Raw genomic sequence first — 15,800 nt, forward strand, 5'->3', positions numbered from 1 at the left:
CGCCGAGGGCGCGGGACAGCAGGTGCAACCCTCCCTCGCCCCCAAAGGCGAAGTGACAGCAGTTGGTTTCCCCAGATTCCTATTGGGGGGTTCCCCACTTGCGGGTTCTGAGAGTCCCAGAATTCTTCGAGGTCAGCCGCTCATGGCCCAGAATCTCCAGGCCCGCCCCCTTCTCAGGGGCCCTAAAAGCTCCTAGAACACTCCTATTTCTTTAGCATTGGGGGTGACTGGACCCCAGCCTCTGTTCAGAGCACAAAGAGCACAGGTCTTCTGCCCACGAACACGGGTGGCTGAGAGCCGGCCTGCGCACCCCTTCTGGCCAATCAGGAGCCACGTTCTCAAGCGCTCTCCTTTCCCGCCCCGCCCCTCCCGTCTCCATGGAAACGTTCCGAGTGTCTACTCCGAGGCCTGGGGCTTCCATTTCGGTCCAGCGGGGCTGCGGCTATTGTTTGTGTAGACGGACTATTTTGGCCGGTCCCGTCCCCCTCAGAGGCTCCATAAGTGACGCGGACTCTCGGGAGCACCGAGCCAGAAGCGGACAAGGGCGGGGAGAGCTGTGGCTGAAGAAAGAGTGGCAGAAAAGGGAGGGTGAGGAGCCGAGAAGCGGCTCCGGCTTAGAAATCTCGAAGACACCGGTGTAGGTGGGTCCTTCACAGCCGTCCTCCTCAAGTTAGAACCGAATATGGGGAAGGGGAGAGGAGGACAGAGGCAGCTTGGACCCTGGAGCCGGGGTGCTCGGGGTTGGAAAGTGTTGGGGTGGAGCTCGGGTCGGGGGTCTGGACGTGGAACGGAGGCCGCGCGCGTCTTCGCTGCGGGAGTGGAGGCCGCGCAGATCCGTGGCCTTGACGGGCAGATCCCACTCCTTGAGAACCGTTTGGGTGTCTGAATCCAAAAACACTCGGGCAGCGCGTGGCGCATTGGGGGAGTCCAAACGTGTGCTGCTCTCGAAACGTCCATGAATCGTCGTCGCCCCCCCCCCCCCCCCCCCGCTAGAGATAGAGGGCTCTTAACTGTTTATCATTTTCCCCAGGGACCTGTGATCACCAAGGCAGGACCGGGATAGCAAAGGCTCATGTCCCCATTTTACAGGTGAGGAAAGTGAGGCCCTAGGAGGTCTAGAAGTTTGGTCATTTTCAAAGTTCTACAAGTGGTTAGTAATAGACCTGAGACTGATCAGGTCCTGGGAACGCTAGATCTGGGATCCTTTAAGATTCTAGGTACTCTGATAGTAAATCCAGTATTTCTGTTGTAATAAGTACAGGAGAGCAATGGAATTATCTTTCTAGTTTATTGATTGAACAAGAAAAATACTTTTAGAAAGAAACTAAGTGTCGCATTTCTATTTTATTATTCTTGTTAATAATTAAGAAAGCTTTGAGACTCAGGTTAAATTACATAGAGAGCATCTGCATCCCTGGAGGGACTGTGAGATCAAATTCTGTTTTCATGCCCAAACTAGAACTGTACCTTTGAAGTTTTTAAAGGTTCAGAAATAAAGTCTTGGGTGCCAATTCTCACAACTCTCCTATCTGGCCCTTGAAACGGAACAGAAGTGTTCTTGGGTTCTTTCTGGCCTCTTTCTAAGAGGTTTGGGGGGGTCACACCCAGTTAGTATATGGGGATTGTAGTGAGTTTGGGAATTGCAAGGCATGCCCAATCTTTCATTCCTCCTTTCTTCTCCCTCAGCTCAGACTCCTCAAAACTCCACCCTTCCCCAAAAGAGGAGCATAAACAAGGAAGGAATGTTCACTATTTTCCTCAAGACTGATCCCAGGTGAGTAGGATTGTCTTTTCTCATTTATAAAATGCCCCTGAATTCTCCACAGGTGGTGGGAGTAAGAGGAAGCGGCAATGGGGATGGATGGACCAGATAGAATAGAAAATGTTCCTCACTTGACTGAGAAGCGTCCAAGCCTCCTATGTAGCATTTCCCTGCCTCCCATTCAGTGTCTCTTTCCAACATTTACTCATTTATTCAGCCATCATCCAGGTCTGTTGTATAATGTTCTTGATGCTCTGAGATAAGGAAATATATAAGAATGTCTTTTCTTAACATTGGGGAGATAAGCCATATGAGGTTAATAATAATGTCTCAAGTTATCATACATTAAACAGTGTCAGAATGAGTGGCACTTAAAAGACAGAAACAGAAGCTCAGGTTTGAAAAATCATCATGAACAGGAAGATATTATTCTAGACAGGAAGATGATCATTTAGTCTTAGGCAGAAATTGAGGGGAAAATAAGAAAACTGAGCTAGTAACTGGAGAGTGTTTAAGTATGCATATATGAGGTGAGGCCACATTGTGGAAGGCTATTCATATTTAATTGGTTACTTATTATTGTGCACCACTCAGTCCTCTGCACTTCAACAGAGGCAGCCATTACTGACATTTGGATCTATTTACTTATAGTCTTTTATCTAATATTTGATATACATACATACACACTCAATCTGTACAGACACTAATATGTATATATACATATATGTACACATACATACAACTATAGACACATAGGTAATCTAACATACATGTATGTAGAGAGATTAGTATATATAAAAAAATTTGAACACGATAAATATGTTCCATGAGGGCAGAGAACATTTCCAGTACATAGAACTATGCCTAGCATGTAGTAAGCCCTCATTGAATATTTGTTGGATGTATGGATAGCTGTTATATGTATAATTTTTTCATTGTTAAATATATATTATATATAAATATAATTAACATTTTTTCCAAATATTTTTTGGTAGCCTGAGTTTTAATGACTGTATAATATTCCATTCCAAGTATGTATCATTCCATTCCAGATATATGGGCTTTATTCTAGGTATATATGTTCCCTTCCAGCTATATGTACTTTATTTAAATCTTTTTTGGGGAAAAACTTAAGTAATTCTCAATATTTTGCTGTCATAAAATTTTTCTATTAAATATTCTTATACATAATTTATTTAGTGTATCTCTTTATAACCTCAAGATATGCTCTGAGAAATAGGATAACAGAGTAAAGGAATATAAACATGTTTTAGACTTTTGAAAAACTTAAGTTCCTTTTTTAGAAATACTACATGAATTAACTTTTATAACCATTTGAGGAAAGATATTATCTTTCTGAACCTTTACCAGCTTTGAGTATTAAGATTTTGCCTTGAATTGCATCCCTTTAATCTTTAGTAAGGTTGACCATTTTTTGCATACATTTACTGGTCATTTGCATTCCTTCTTTGACATAAGTAATGTATGCCTCTTGACATGCATTACTTTTTTTCCTACTAAATTTTTTGTTTGTATTTGATAAAAGATATTCTTTGTATGTAAAAGATATAAACCATTTGTTAAAGGCTCTATTTCTCCAGTTGTTTGCCTTTTGCTTTTAAGGACTTCTTTGTTTATAGGAGTTTCACATTTGTATAAAGTGAAATCTTATTTCTTTTTATTTATGTAGTATTATGCTTTGAGAGCTCTTCTTCACCCCCAAATATAATACATAATTACTTTTGTTTTTCTCAACTGTTTTTTATAGTTTCAGGTATTTTAAAAGTTTAACTCTGAAACCTGTCAGGTGTTTATTTTGGTGTGAGAAATGACAGAACTTAAACATTTTTCCTCCCACTTAGTTATTTTTTTCCAGTAACATTTACTTTTTCCATTGATTGTGGTGCTACCTTTTTATATGCCAAATTACTAAATTTTTTACATACACATACACATATACAAATGTACACACAGACCACTTTAGGGGTTGTCCTGTTTCATGGACCCATCTCTCAATTCTTATACTGCTATCCAAGTGTATTTAATTTTGTTCCTTTATATGTAGTATGCTTAATGGGCAATGCAGAGGAATTTAGCCTTTCTTTTTCCACATTTAGGGATAAAGAAAAGGAAGATGGCTCATTTTAGAAAAGAAGTAAAAGTTTCTTATAATAAATTTTAGATATTGAATATATTAACTTTTCAGTATGTTTTTTTAGTATTGCTTATTGGTCAAAATACAGGCTCTGGACCCATTATCTAAGATTGTTTCATGCCTCTACCACTTCTGAGTTATGTGAAATAGATTGCATTACTTAACCAGTTTCTCAACTCTCAAGTGGGGAAATAGAACTTACTAGGGTTAAGATGTAAACATGTAAAAACCAGCACAGTGCCTGACAAACAGAATCACTAACAATGGTCACTATTATGTTAGCTATTGTTTAAAATATAATGCATATCTGATACAACTCTAGTCACTAAGACAGAAGAATTGAGGCAGGAAATCTAGCCTTTTTTTTTTTTTTTTTTTGGCCAAAGGCTAGTCAGATGATCCAGCATCATTAATTATATAAGCCATCTTATCCACACAAATTTGATATTACCTTTACCATATTTAGAATTTACTGCTATATTTAGGTCCATTTCCAGATTTCTATTCTTTTCTATTGATCTCCTCTATTCCTGTGTCAAACTCATGGTGTTATAATTAAGAGTTACAGAGTTTTAATATACCATCGGGTTAGTCTCCTCTCATTATTTCTTTTTAACACTTTTCCTTTTCCTCACAAAAGTACTTGAAAATCAGTTTCTCAGACCCTCCCCCAAACCTATTGTATCATTGAAAATGTAGATAAGTTTAGTGATAACAAAATTATGTTTATTTCTCCTACCTAAGATTGAAGAGTGTCTTCTAAATTCAAAAGCTACATTTATCTAGGTTCTAAGTATTTTTGTTAAGCTTGTAGGAATTTTTATATATATTTATTTGAGAGAGAGACAGAGAGAGTACAAGGAGGGGGAGAGGCAGAGGGAGAGGGAGAAACAGAGTCCCTGCTGAGCTGGGAACCCAACATGGTCCTGGGCTCCATCCCAGGACCTGGAGATCATGACCTAAGCTGAAGGCAGACGCTCAACTATCTGAGCCACCCAGGCACCCTGGGATTTATATTTTTTAATTGCTATTGTAAATGTCATTTTAAAAAATTTATTTATTTTTATTTATTTGAGAGAGAGAGCGAGCAATGGGTGGGGGCAGAGGGAAAAGCAGACTCACCGCTGAGCAGGGATCCTGATGCAGGGCTCTATCCCCGGATCCTGAGATCATGACCTGAGCCGAAGGAAGCCATTTAACTCTGACTGAGCCACCCAGGCACCCCCATAAATGTCATTTTAAAAACATCTTTTAAAAGGGGTGCCTGGGTGGCTCAGTCGGTTAAAATACCTTTTAATGATTATATGTCTGAACTTTCTAAATTATATAATTGTATTTTACATGGTTAACTAATTTGAACTTGTATTGTGATGCATTACATGCATGCAAAAGAATATACTAAAATATTATGTTTTATATAGACTATCAATGGCCTAGACTATCAATATTTTTAAAAGCCCCCCTAGTGACCCCACAATTTCATTCTCTCCTTTTCCTAAAGAGGCAACTGCTATCTTAAATGTTGTGTTTATTGTTCCTTAAATGGAATCACTGTATATATTCTTCTATGATTGGTTTCTTTAGTATAATGTTAATTTTTACAGTGCGTCCATGTTGATTTATGTAGCTGTAGCTTTTTTCACTGCTGTGTACTGTTTCACAGAATGACAACTTACTTATCCATCCTACTGTTGTTGGGCCTTTTGTATTGCTTGTAGTTTTTTGCTATTACAGCAGTTATACTGAAAATGTTGTACATATCTTCTGGTATGTATGTGTAAGTTTCTCTAGGGTACAAACCTAGTATTAAAATTTCTGGGACATTGACTTTCCTTATAATTACTAATGATTTTCAGTTGAGTTTCTTGGGTTTCCTATGTACAACCATATCCTTTATAATTGTCTGCTTGTATTGTCAAGTGCTTTCATTAGTGGTTTAAAAATAATGAATTTGCAGTATCTTTAAAGGTTGAGTTTCCAGTCTTAATGGGAATGCTTTTAATGTTTTACTTTTGGATATGAGATATATTTGCATGTCTTCATTTTTGTTTTGCTAACTTGCTTTGTTTGTAGTTTTAAATGAAGGACCCATGTTGCATTTTAAGAAGTACCTTTTTGGCACTGATTAAAATATATCACTTTTCTTATTTGACATTATTATGACAGTTAGAGTTAATAGATTTTTTCATTTGGACCTTTCTTTACCTTTTGGAATAAACTACCACTCCATCATGCTATAATGTGCTTTGGTATTATAGCAGATTGCATTTGCATTTTCCAAAGGTGGCCACACCTATAACATATCTGACTCTTCATGCTTGTTTTACAATGTGACTTACTCTTCCCACCAAAAAGTAGGATCTGTGTCCCCGCTTCTCAAATCTGGCTGGGGCTTGTGATCACCTCAACCAGTAGAGTATAGTGGAAGTGATGCTATGTGACTTCGAGAGCTAAGTCATAGAAAGGATGCAGCTTTTGCTTGCCTCCATGTTGAGAGGTAGCCCAGGCCACATAACCAAGTGCAAAGAAACAGACCTTCCATCAACAGTCACAACCAGCCTGCCAGCCATGTGTGTGAGCCACTCTGGAAGTGAATCCTCCAGCCCATTCAAGCCACTACTCAACAATCTCATGAGGGATCTGAGCTAGAACTGCCCAGCCAGGCCATTCCTGAATTTCTGACCCAGAGAAATTATGAAAGATAATAATTATTGTTGTGTGAAGCCACCACATTTTGGAGTAATTAGTTCTGTAGCAGTATGTTATAAATAATAGGTGTTGCTGGATTTTATTGGCCTTATGTTTTCCTTTATTTATTCTTGAAGTTTATATCAATATTCATTAATAATATAGTATAGATCTATAGTTTCTGACTTTTATTATCTCAGTGTTTTCCTGAATGTTTTAAAATTTTTGCTAGTTTTTCTATATGTTTGGAACAATTTAATAACTCCAAATTTGTTCCTTGAAAATTTGAAAGAATTTATGTAAGAAAACTTTCGGGTTGGTTATTTTTTGAAGGTCATAGTTCTTTGATAACTTGAGCAATTTCTTTCATAAAACTGACCTGTTCAGGTATTTTCTCTTTATGACATATTGAATGGTTTTCTAGGAAAAAATATATGTCCTATTAAGATTTATTTTTAAAGAGCTGTGGAAAGTGCCCATCTAACATTCAGTTAAATTTTTATCTGTTGCCATTTCCCCAATGTCAATTCTAACTTTTTTTCTATTTATGCTCACTCCTTTTTCCCCCTTTGGTTAGCTAGCTGGTAATTTATCTATTTTATTAATATTTTTCTTCCAAAGAACTGGCTCTTGGATTCATTTCAGAATGGTAAATGTTTTTCAACTCCACCATTTTCTTTTGCTTACTCTATAGTTTTCCCTTTAAAAAAAAAAAATTTATTTGGGAGACAGCACAAGCAGGGGAAGCAGCAGAGGGAGAGGGAGAAGCGGGCTCCCCACTGAGCAAGGAGCCCGACATGGGGCTCGATCCGAGGACCCTGGGATCATGACCTGAGCCGAAGGCAGCCACCCAGGTGCCCCCCACTTTAAGTGTTTAATCCATCTAGTGTCCACATTGTATATGATACTAAGTTGGAATCCACTTTTATTTTTTCTCATAGTTACTCAGTTTTCACAACACCATGTAGTAAACAATCCATTCTTTCCTTTTATTTTTAATGCCATCTTTATTATTAATGTGTCATATATAAACAAGCACAGTCTGAATCTTCTGTGCTATTCTACTGGTCTATTTGTCAGTTCTGATTTTACTGTTGTAGTTTGGCAGTATGTCACTATTTGGTAGGGCAAGTCTTCCTGCTTGGTTTACTTAAGTGTCTATACTATACCCTTTTTTTCTTTCCCTGTAAATTTTAGGGGAAAAAGTATATTGTGTTCCTCAAAAAAATCCAGTTGGAATTTGGGGGTGTATTGAATTTAATTCAACCCATCCAAGAACATGGAAGTATGCTTCTCCTTTTATTTAGGTCTTCTTCTTCCTGCTTATTCTAATTTAAACGTTATCTTCAAAGAGTTCTTTATATTCTTGGTTTAGTGGGGTTTTTTGTTTTTTTGTTTTGCTTTTTGTGAATGGTGTCCTCTATTTTCTAGCAATTGATTGCTGATACAGTTATGCTTTATTGTATCTGGTAATTTTGCTGAGCTCTGATTAGTTTATGGTTTATCTGTGTACTCTTGGTTTTTCTAGGTAGACTGCCATAATATATGCAAATAGTTAACATTTTTTGTTTTTACTTCTAATCTTTATGCCTGTTGTTTCATTTTCTTACAGTATTTGTCAGATCTTTGGTACTATGTTGAAAGCAATGGTGATGGTAGTCACTCTTACCTTGTTTACCATAATAAAAGAAACATATACAAAGTTTGTCCATTCAGCTTAATGTGTGATATAGGTTCCTAATATGTAACCTTTACCAATTGAGAGGGTTTTTAATTCCTACTTTGCTAAAAGTTTTTAAAGACCATATAAAGGTGTTGAACATTATAAACTTTATCACATGATGTCTCTTCATCAGTTAATTATGGTTTTCTTCTGTAGTCTATTAATATAGTAAATTATGTTGATAGATTTTGTCATATGAACTGTCCTTCCTTCCTATAATAAACCATGCTTGATCATGATGCATATTTTTAATATATTTCTGAATTCAATTAGCTAATATTTAGGATTTTTATAGATTTATAAAATTTACAAATGGGATTCTAATCTAACTGTTTTGTATTATCTTTATCTGGTCTTGGAGTCAAGATTACACTAGCCACATAATAAGCTAGCAATTTTCACTTTCTATTTTCTAAAACAATTTGATTGTAATAGTAACCGCTAATAGAATGTTTGCTAGAACAATAGTATTTATTGCATAGTAAATTACACTTAGCAGTTTAAAATAACACACATTTATTATGTCACTCAATTTCTAAGGATCAGGAAGCTGGGAGCAGCATAGCTGTGTGGTTCTGGCTCAGGGTCTCCCATGAGGCTGCAGTCAAGCTGTCAGCAGGACTGCAGACATTGGAAAGCTTCACTAGGGCCAGAGGATCCTCTGCTAAGATGGTTTTCACTCATGTGGCTGTTGGCAGGATGCCTTATTTCTCACTGAGGACAGAAGGCCTCAGTTCCTTGCCACATGGCCTCTTCACAGGACTCCTAAGTGTTCTCCCCACGTGGAAGGCAGCTTCTCCAAGAGTGAGTGAGCTAAGAAAAAGGGCAGAGAGGAAGCTGCAGTACCTTTAAGAACTAGTCTTGAAAGCTGCACACCATTACTTCTTCCCCTTCTGTTTTTTATATAATATTCATCAGAAGTGAGTCCTTCAGTCTAGCCCACGCTCAAAGGGTGGGGAACTGGCTACACCTCTTGAAGGGAAGGGAATCAAATAATTTGTGGACATATTTTAAAACCACCACAAATAAGATAGACCTGTATGTACTGAAATGTGAAGTTGTACATTATATATTATGTGAAAAATGCAAACCAGAGTTATGATGTCTTTGTTAAGAAAAAAATGTCAGTGGGGTATGTATGTTTGTGGGTATGCCTGAAAAAAAATCAGAAAGGACCCAGTAAAAACTATCCTTCACTAAGCCCTAGTGAAGCTTTCCAATGTCTCCAAGTTATTTGTGGAGGGTAGGCTTTCAGTTTTTACTTATATTACTTCAGAATTATTTAAAAATTTTATGAATTTATTTTCAGTAAGAGCAACTAGACCAAATCTCTAGTATATATTTTTAAGATTTATTTATTTATTTTAGAGAGAGAGAACGCATGAGCAAGGGGAGGGGTAGAGGGAGAGAGAGAGAGAGAGAATCCTCAAGCAGACTCCCCGCTGAGCATGTAGCCTGAGGTGGGGCTCGATCCTAGGACCCAGGGGTCATGACCTGAGCTGAAATCAAGAGTTGGCCTCTTAACTGACTGTGCCACCCAGGTGTCCCTCTAGTATAATTTTTTAAAGAAATTCTTAAATATTTAAAAAAATAACAAAGCCAATAACAGGCTGAGTTTTTTTTTTTTTCTGTACTTCTTACAAAATAAGGAACCAGTGAGTTCATTTCTGTTCTGTTCTGACTCCAGTTTTTAGTCCTGCAGTCTGGGCTTCTAAGCATCCCATTTTTCTTTTCTTATTTTATTTATATTTTCATTTGTATGTGTTAAAAGACATATATTTTAAGTTTTTAACATTTATTTTATAAACATTTAAAAATAGCATTGAATTTTCTCATTCTTGAGTTCTTATTTGTGGTTAGTACTTCATTGTTTAGGCATGGATTTTCATGTAGTTTATTTGGAAAGCAGTACCTGGGTGGTGTATTTTGAATCCTTGAATATCAGTACATCTTCCCATTGTCCTTTTGTTAACACAATAAGGACGTACATGGAAATTATTTACAACCCTTTACCAAGTTGTTTTTGACTCCTCTGACTTTGACTTAGTAGGTATGCCACTATTTTGTAACTGCATGACCTTGTACAAGTTACTTAATCTTGTTAAATGTTGGTTTCCTTATTCCTTTAGTGTTGATAATTCTACCTTTTAGGATTGTTGTGATAATGAGATAACAGCCCTTTTCACATAACTTCTTGATAATATTTAACTGCTATGATTATAGTGATTTGATAGTGATGATATTCTAGTTTTCCTCCATGAAAAGTATCTTTTTCCTTTATTCATAGTATTTACTAAACATTTTTAATTGAACTTTAGAATTGAGAATGTCATCAAAGAAATTAAAAGAATTTGTCACATAACCAATTTATGAGCTGTTCTCTCCACTAAAAGTATTTTTAGGCAGTTTGAATACATATATTTATCTCTTCTTTCTAAAACTTCATGATAATAAGAAACTAAAAACTGTATGAACCTGCAATGATGAAGTAAAGAGCCATCAGCAAATGAGGAATTTCTACAAAAACTTGGAAGGGTTACCTGGGTGCCTCAGTCAGTTGGGCGTCTGGCTCTTGATTTCAGCTTAGGTCGTGATCTCGGGGTGGTGGGTTCGAGCCTTACCTCAGGCTCCACACTCAGCCCAGAGTCTGCTTGGGATTTTCTCTCCTTCCTCTGCAACCCCACCAACCCCCGCATGTACACTCATTCTCTCAACAAATAAATAAATAAGTAAAACAAAAAACAAACCCAAAACTTGGAAAGCAACAGGAGAAACAGTGGTAAGAGCCGCAAGGGCTAAAAACATTACATCCTGGAATGCTCCACAGGGGAATAAGCACCAGAAGGATTTGATAAGCCCTGTGAACTTCAAGGAAGCTGAGGATGCATCCACACCACTGGAGGCTGAGGGCCAGTCAAAAGAGGATCCTAAGATATTTCCAGAGAGCGAAGAAAAAGTTGCTTGCAAAGGAATTAGAGTTAAAAAAAAAAAAAAAAGGTCTTAGAAACAACAGTGAAGGCATATGAACAGTGAAGCAATTCTGAGAAAAATTCTTTTCACTCTAGAATTTGATACCCAGCCACTTGTGAGTGATGATAAGGACTTCAAGCATACACTGTAACCATGCTTGGAGATTCTCCTTTAAACCAAATGTGTGTCCTGAAGAAAACCTTGCCTGTTTCTCACCTTTGCTTTTTTTCAGTGGCCATGGAATTAACATTTATAAGCTTGACTGAACTCATTTGGGTGTATACCTCCCAATTAATGGAGTAAATCACAAAAGGGGAAGAAGTATATGATCTTGAAAATGGAGCACTAAAGAATAGCCAGCCCAGATTGGAGCAGGAGGATGAACATTTCCAGAATAAAAAGGGTTGGGGGATCAATTGACTTAATCTTTTTCAACCATTACTTACTAATTTTTAAAACTGGGATAATAATAGTATCTACAAGAGAGGGTGGCTGTGAGGACTACTTGAAATATATGTGAAGTCCTTAGCCCAGTGGTTAGCAGACAGATGCTATATAAATGTTTCTGATGACTGTGATGGGCCTCAGTGACTGCATACATTATTTAGCCATCCCTGTGATTATGTCTACTCTTAACCTTTCTTGTTTTTCTTCATTATTGAAGTTCTTCCTTTTTTTAATTTCGTTTGTCACTTATGTTACCTGCTGAATGGCTGTTTCTTTGTCCATCTTCTCCCTTAGATCTCTTCTTCCTGGAAAACCTGATCTTTGACCAGATGGCAGTAACATTTGAAGATGTGACTGTTATTTTTACTTGGGAGGAGTGGAAATTCCTGGATTCTTCTCAAAAAAAGCTCTACAGAGAGGTCATGTGGGAGAACTACACAAATGTCATGTCAGTAGGTAAAGTTATCCGAGCTCTTAGGTAATAGAATTAGTTTCTTCTGGGACCAGTTTTGTTGAGTATTTTGGTTCTTTATCTAGGTATTGTATTGAGATAGAAGAAATACGACCCTCAGAAATGGGTCATAAATCAGATGACAGAAGATAGAGCAAGACCTCTCCCAAGACACCTAGGCTATGTAATTAATAGGTATTTGTGATTTTTATTCTTATTTATTTTCTGGATTACACTTAAAATACAGATCTCCACACATAATCAATTTTGTGTGGTCCTAAATTTGTTCTCTCTTCATACTATTTATACAAGTTAGCTTTTGCTATATAACAAACTACCACAAACTTAGTGACTTAAACATTATTTTTCATGATTCTAATTGGTTAGATGGATCTCCTATCATAGAGTGATCTGACTGGGGCTCGATGGTCTAAGACGAGACTGGACAGTCTGACTTACATGTCTGGCAGTTGGTTGATATCAGTGGGGATAATGGGAATGTGTTGACCACATGTCCCTCTTCAAGCAGGCTAGCTCAGGCTTGTTTACATGGTGGTGGTCACAGGATTTTCATAACTAGTGAGAGAGAGGGCAAGCCTCAGTATGCAAGCTCTTTCAAGTCTCTGCTTGTATCACTTTTGCTACTGTCCCATTAAACAAAGCAAACTGTTAGCCAAGCTAAAGTCAGCATGGAAGGGGAACCCCCAAAGGTACAGAGTTCATGCAGCCATTTTTTCACACAATCTATCACACTCTGCTAGAACAGAAAAATAGAAACAATATTTTATTTCTTATAATAATGCCCCAACTAGAGTAACCTAATTAAATCTCAGTTTTTAAGATGATTTCCATGAAGCATTCAGCCTTACTTGTTTATTTCTAACAGTACTTGGTAAGTAGTAGATGCTCAAGATATATCTATGGAATGACTGAATAAGTGAATGAATGAATGAATACATGTATGAATGAACAAACACATGAATTTCTGACCAGATATGGAGCAGCCTAAGTCATAATCCTTTCCCACTCCCACCCACACATATATTCCTATAATTCTGGAAGTTGATACTTGAGATACTTGGAAATTTTTTAAAACCACCTTTATCTCACCAATGGATTATCTGCTTATTCTTCTTATTCCAGGAAACTGGAAAGAGAGCTACAAACCCCAAGAAGAAAGATTCAGATATTTAGAACATGAAAATCTTCCCTGCTGGCAAGCCTGGAAGAATGCCAGCGCTCAGATATATGAGAATAGAAACTATGTGGAAACTGTCCAAGGAATAGATTCCAAAGACCTAAAGCAACAAGATCTTTCCCACCATCCAGAATGGTTAATACTCTCCACCCAAGTACCAGGGTATGGGAACTATGAAATGACTTTTGAAGGTAAAAGTCCCAGAAACTTAAAATATACAAAGTTTATACCTTGGCAGTCCTCCGAAACAAAACATACCCCTCGAGACTATGCTAGAGAAATCAATGTGAATGATTCACATGGTTTTCAAGGAAGCAGATGCCATCTTGGCATATCTAGGAAAAATCTCTCTGTGGAAAAAGAACAGAAGCTTATAGTTCAACATTCTTACGTCCCAACAGTAGAAGCCCTTCCGGAGTACACTGGGGACCTATGTCAACATGACCTACTGAAAAACTCTATGGAAGAGGAATACTGTGGATGTAATAAATGTAAAGAAATTTATTATTGGAACTCACAGTGTGTTCTCCACAAGAGAAATCAACGTGGAGAAAAGTTCTATCAATGCTCTATTAGCACAGCATGCTTCTCTCAGAAATCAGACCTATACAGACATACAAGAATTCACATAGGTAAGAAGCTGTATGGATGTGATGAAGTTGATGGTAACTTCAGTCAAAGCTTAGGTGTTCACTTTCATCAGAGAGTCTGCACAGGGGAGGTTTCTTATATATGCCACGTGTGTGGTAAGAGCTTCAGTCAGATCTCTAGTCTTCACAATCATCAAAGAGTGCATACAGAAGAGAAACTCTATAAATTTGAATGTAATAAGGACCTCAGTAGAAATTCATTACTTCACATTCACCAGAGACTTCACATAGGAGAGAAGCCTTTTAAGTGCGATCAGTGTGGTAAGAGTTTTAGTCGGAGTTCAGTACTTCATGTTCATCAGAGAGTCCACACAGGAGAGAAACCATATAAATGTGATGAGTGTGGCAAGGGCTTCAGTCAGAGCTCAAATCTTCGAATTCATCAGTTAGTCCACACGGGAGAGAAGTCCTATAAATGTGATGACTGTGGTAAGGGCTTTACCCAGCGCTCAAATCTCCAAATTCATCAAAGAGTACATACAGGAGAGAAGCCTTATAAATGTGACGACTGTGGGAAGGACTTTAGTCACAGCTCTGATCTTCGTATTCATCAGAGGGTCCATACTGGGGAGAAACCCTATACTTGTCATGAATGTGGGAAGGGCTTCAGCAAGAGTTCGAAGCTTCATACTCATCAAAGAGTACATACTGGAGAAAAACCCTATAAATGTGAACAGTGTGGTAAGGGATTCAGTCAGCGTTCACATCTTCTCATTCATCAGAGAGTCCACACAGGAGAAAAACCCTATAAATGTGATGATTGTGGAAAGGGATTTAGTCACAGCTCTAATCTTCACATTCATCAGAGAGTCCACACAGGAGAGAAGCCTTACCAATGCACGAAGTGTGGCAAGGGTTTCAGTCATAGCTCAGCTCTTCGAATTCATCAAAGAGTCCACACAGGAGAGAAACCTCATAAGTGCCATGAGTATTATAAGGGATTTGATCAGAATTCACATCTTCACAATAATCACACATGAGAAACCTTATAATTACATTTAGGTAACCGCTTTAATTAAAGCTTAACATTAAGCCCAATAAATACTGCTGGGAAGAAAATTCTATAAATTACCCAAATAATCCCAAGCAACATTTATAGTTTCCCTCAACCCCCACTAAGAATCATTTGCTTCAAGAAGAAATCCTTAGGAGGATGCCTATATATTTAAAATGAAAGTGTATTTACTTTTTCTATTATATCATACATATCCATTATAAAATATCTGAAAGATTCAAGGAGAAAACTCTTGATCCTGTTTTTTTTTTTTTTTTTTAAAGATTTTATTTATTTATTTGACAGAGAGAGACACAGCGAGAGAGGGGAACACAAGCAGGGGGAGTGGGAGAGGGAGAAGCAGGCTTCCCGCGGAGCAGGGAGCCCGATGCGGGGCTCGATCCCAGGACCCTGGGATCATGACCTGAGCCGAAGGCAGACGCTTAACGACTGAGCCACCCAGGCGCCCCTTGATCCTGTTTTATTCTAGCCTTTTTTTGTGCATTTTCATGTGTATGAAATCTTACTGTATATTCAACTCTATTTTCACTGACTTCAAAACACTTACTTAACATTTTGTTTTAAATGGAAATTGGCTAGCTAGCTATGAAATAGCACTCTGACTCCTCTGTAAAGTCCCTAGGAAGCCACAGGAAAAACACAAAACTTGAAACTCAAACTGGTAGATAACCTATTGCTCAAATGTGGAAGAATCAACTATAGGGAAGGACAATTCGATTGCTTATGACATAAGATAGGAAA

The 15,800-nt window shown here is 37.8% G+C and overlaps 1 protein-coding gene across 3 annotated transcripts; it reads left to right on the plus strand.

The window, feature by feature from the left end:
• Window positions 1-393: 393 nt before the first annotated feature.
• Window positions 394-15,340, plus strand: ZNF214 (zinc finger protein 214). 3 transcript variants are annotated; one of them, XM_032427328.1, is made up of 5 exons: window positions 394-641; window positions 1,031-1,089; window positions 1,687-1,774; window positions 12,040-12,201; window positions 13,340-15,340. In XM_032427328.1, the coding sequence occupies exons 4-5, from the start codon at window positions 12,075-12,077 to the stop codon at window positions 15,022-15,024; spliced, it is 1,812 nt and encodes a 603-aa protein (XP_032283219.1). In that variant the 5' UTR covers window positions 394-641; window positions 1,031-1,089; window positions 1,687-1,774; window positions 12,040-12,074; the 3' UTR covers window positions 15,025-15,340. The 3 variants fall into 3 exon arrangements, with proteins under 3 accessions (XP_032283219.1, XP_032283220.1, XP_032283217.1); XM_032427329.1 differs by lacking the exon at window positions 1,031-1,089; XM_032427326.1 differs by lacking the exons at window positions 394-641; window positions 1,031-1,089; window positions 1,687-1,774 and having other exon boundaries at window positions 11,027-12,201.
• The last annotated feature ends 460 nt before the right edge of the window (window positions 15,341-15,800 follow it).

Source organism: Phoca vitulina, unplaced genomic scaffold, assembly GCF_004348235.1.
Source record: "Phoca vitulina isolate PV1807 unplaced genomic scaffold, GSC_HSeal_1.0 scaffold36, whole genome shotgun sequence".
Classification (NCBI taxonomy): domain Eukaryota; kingdom Metazoa; phylum Chordata; class Mammalia; order Carnivora; family Phocidae; genus Phoca; species Phoca vitulina.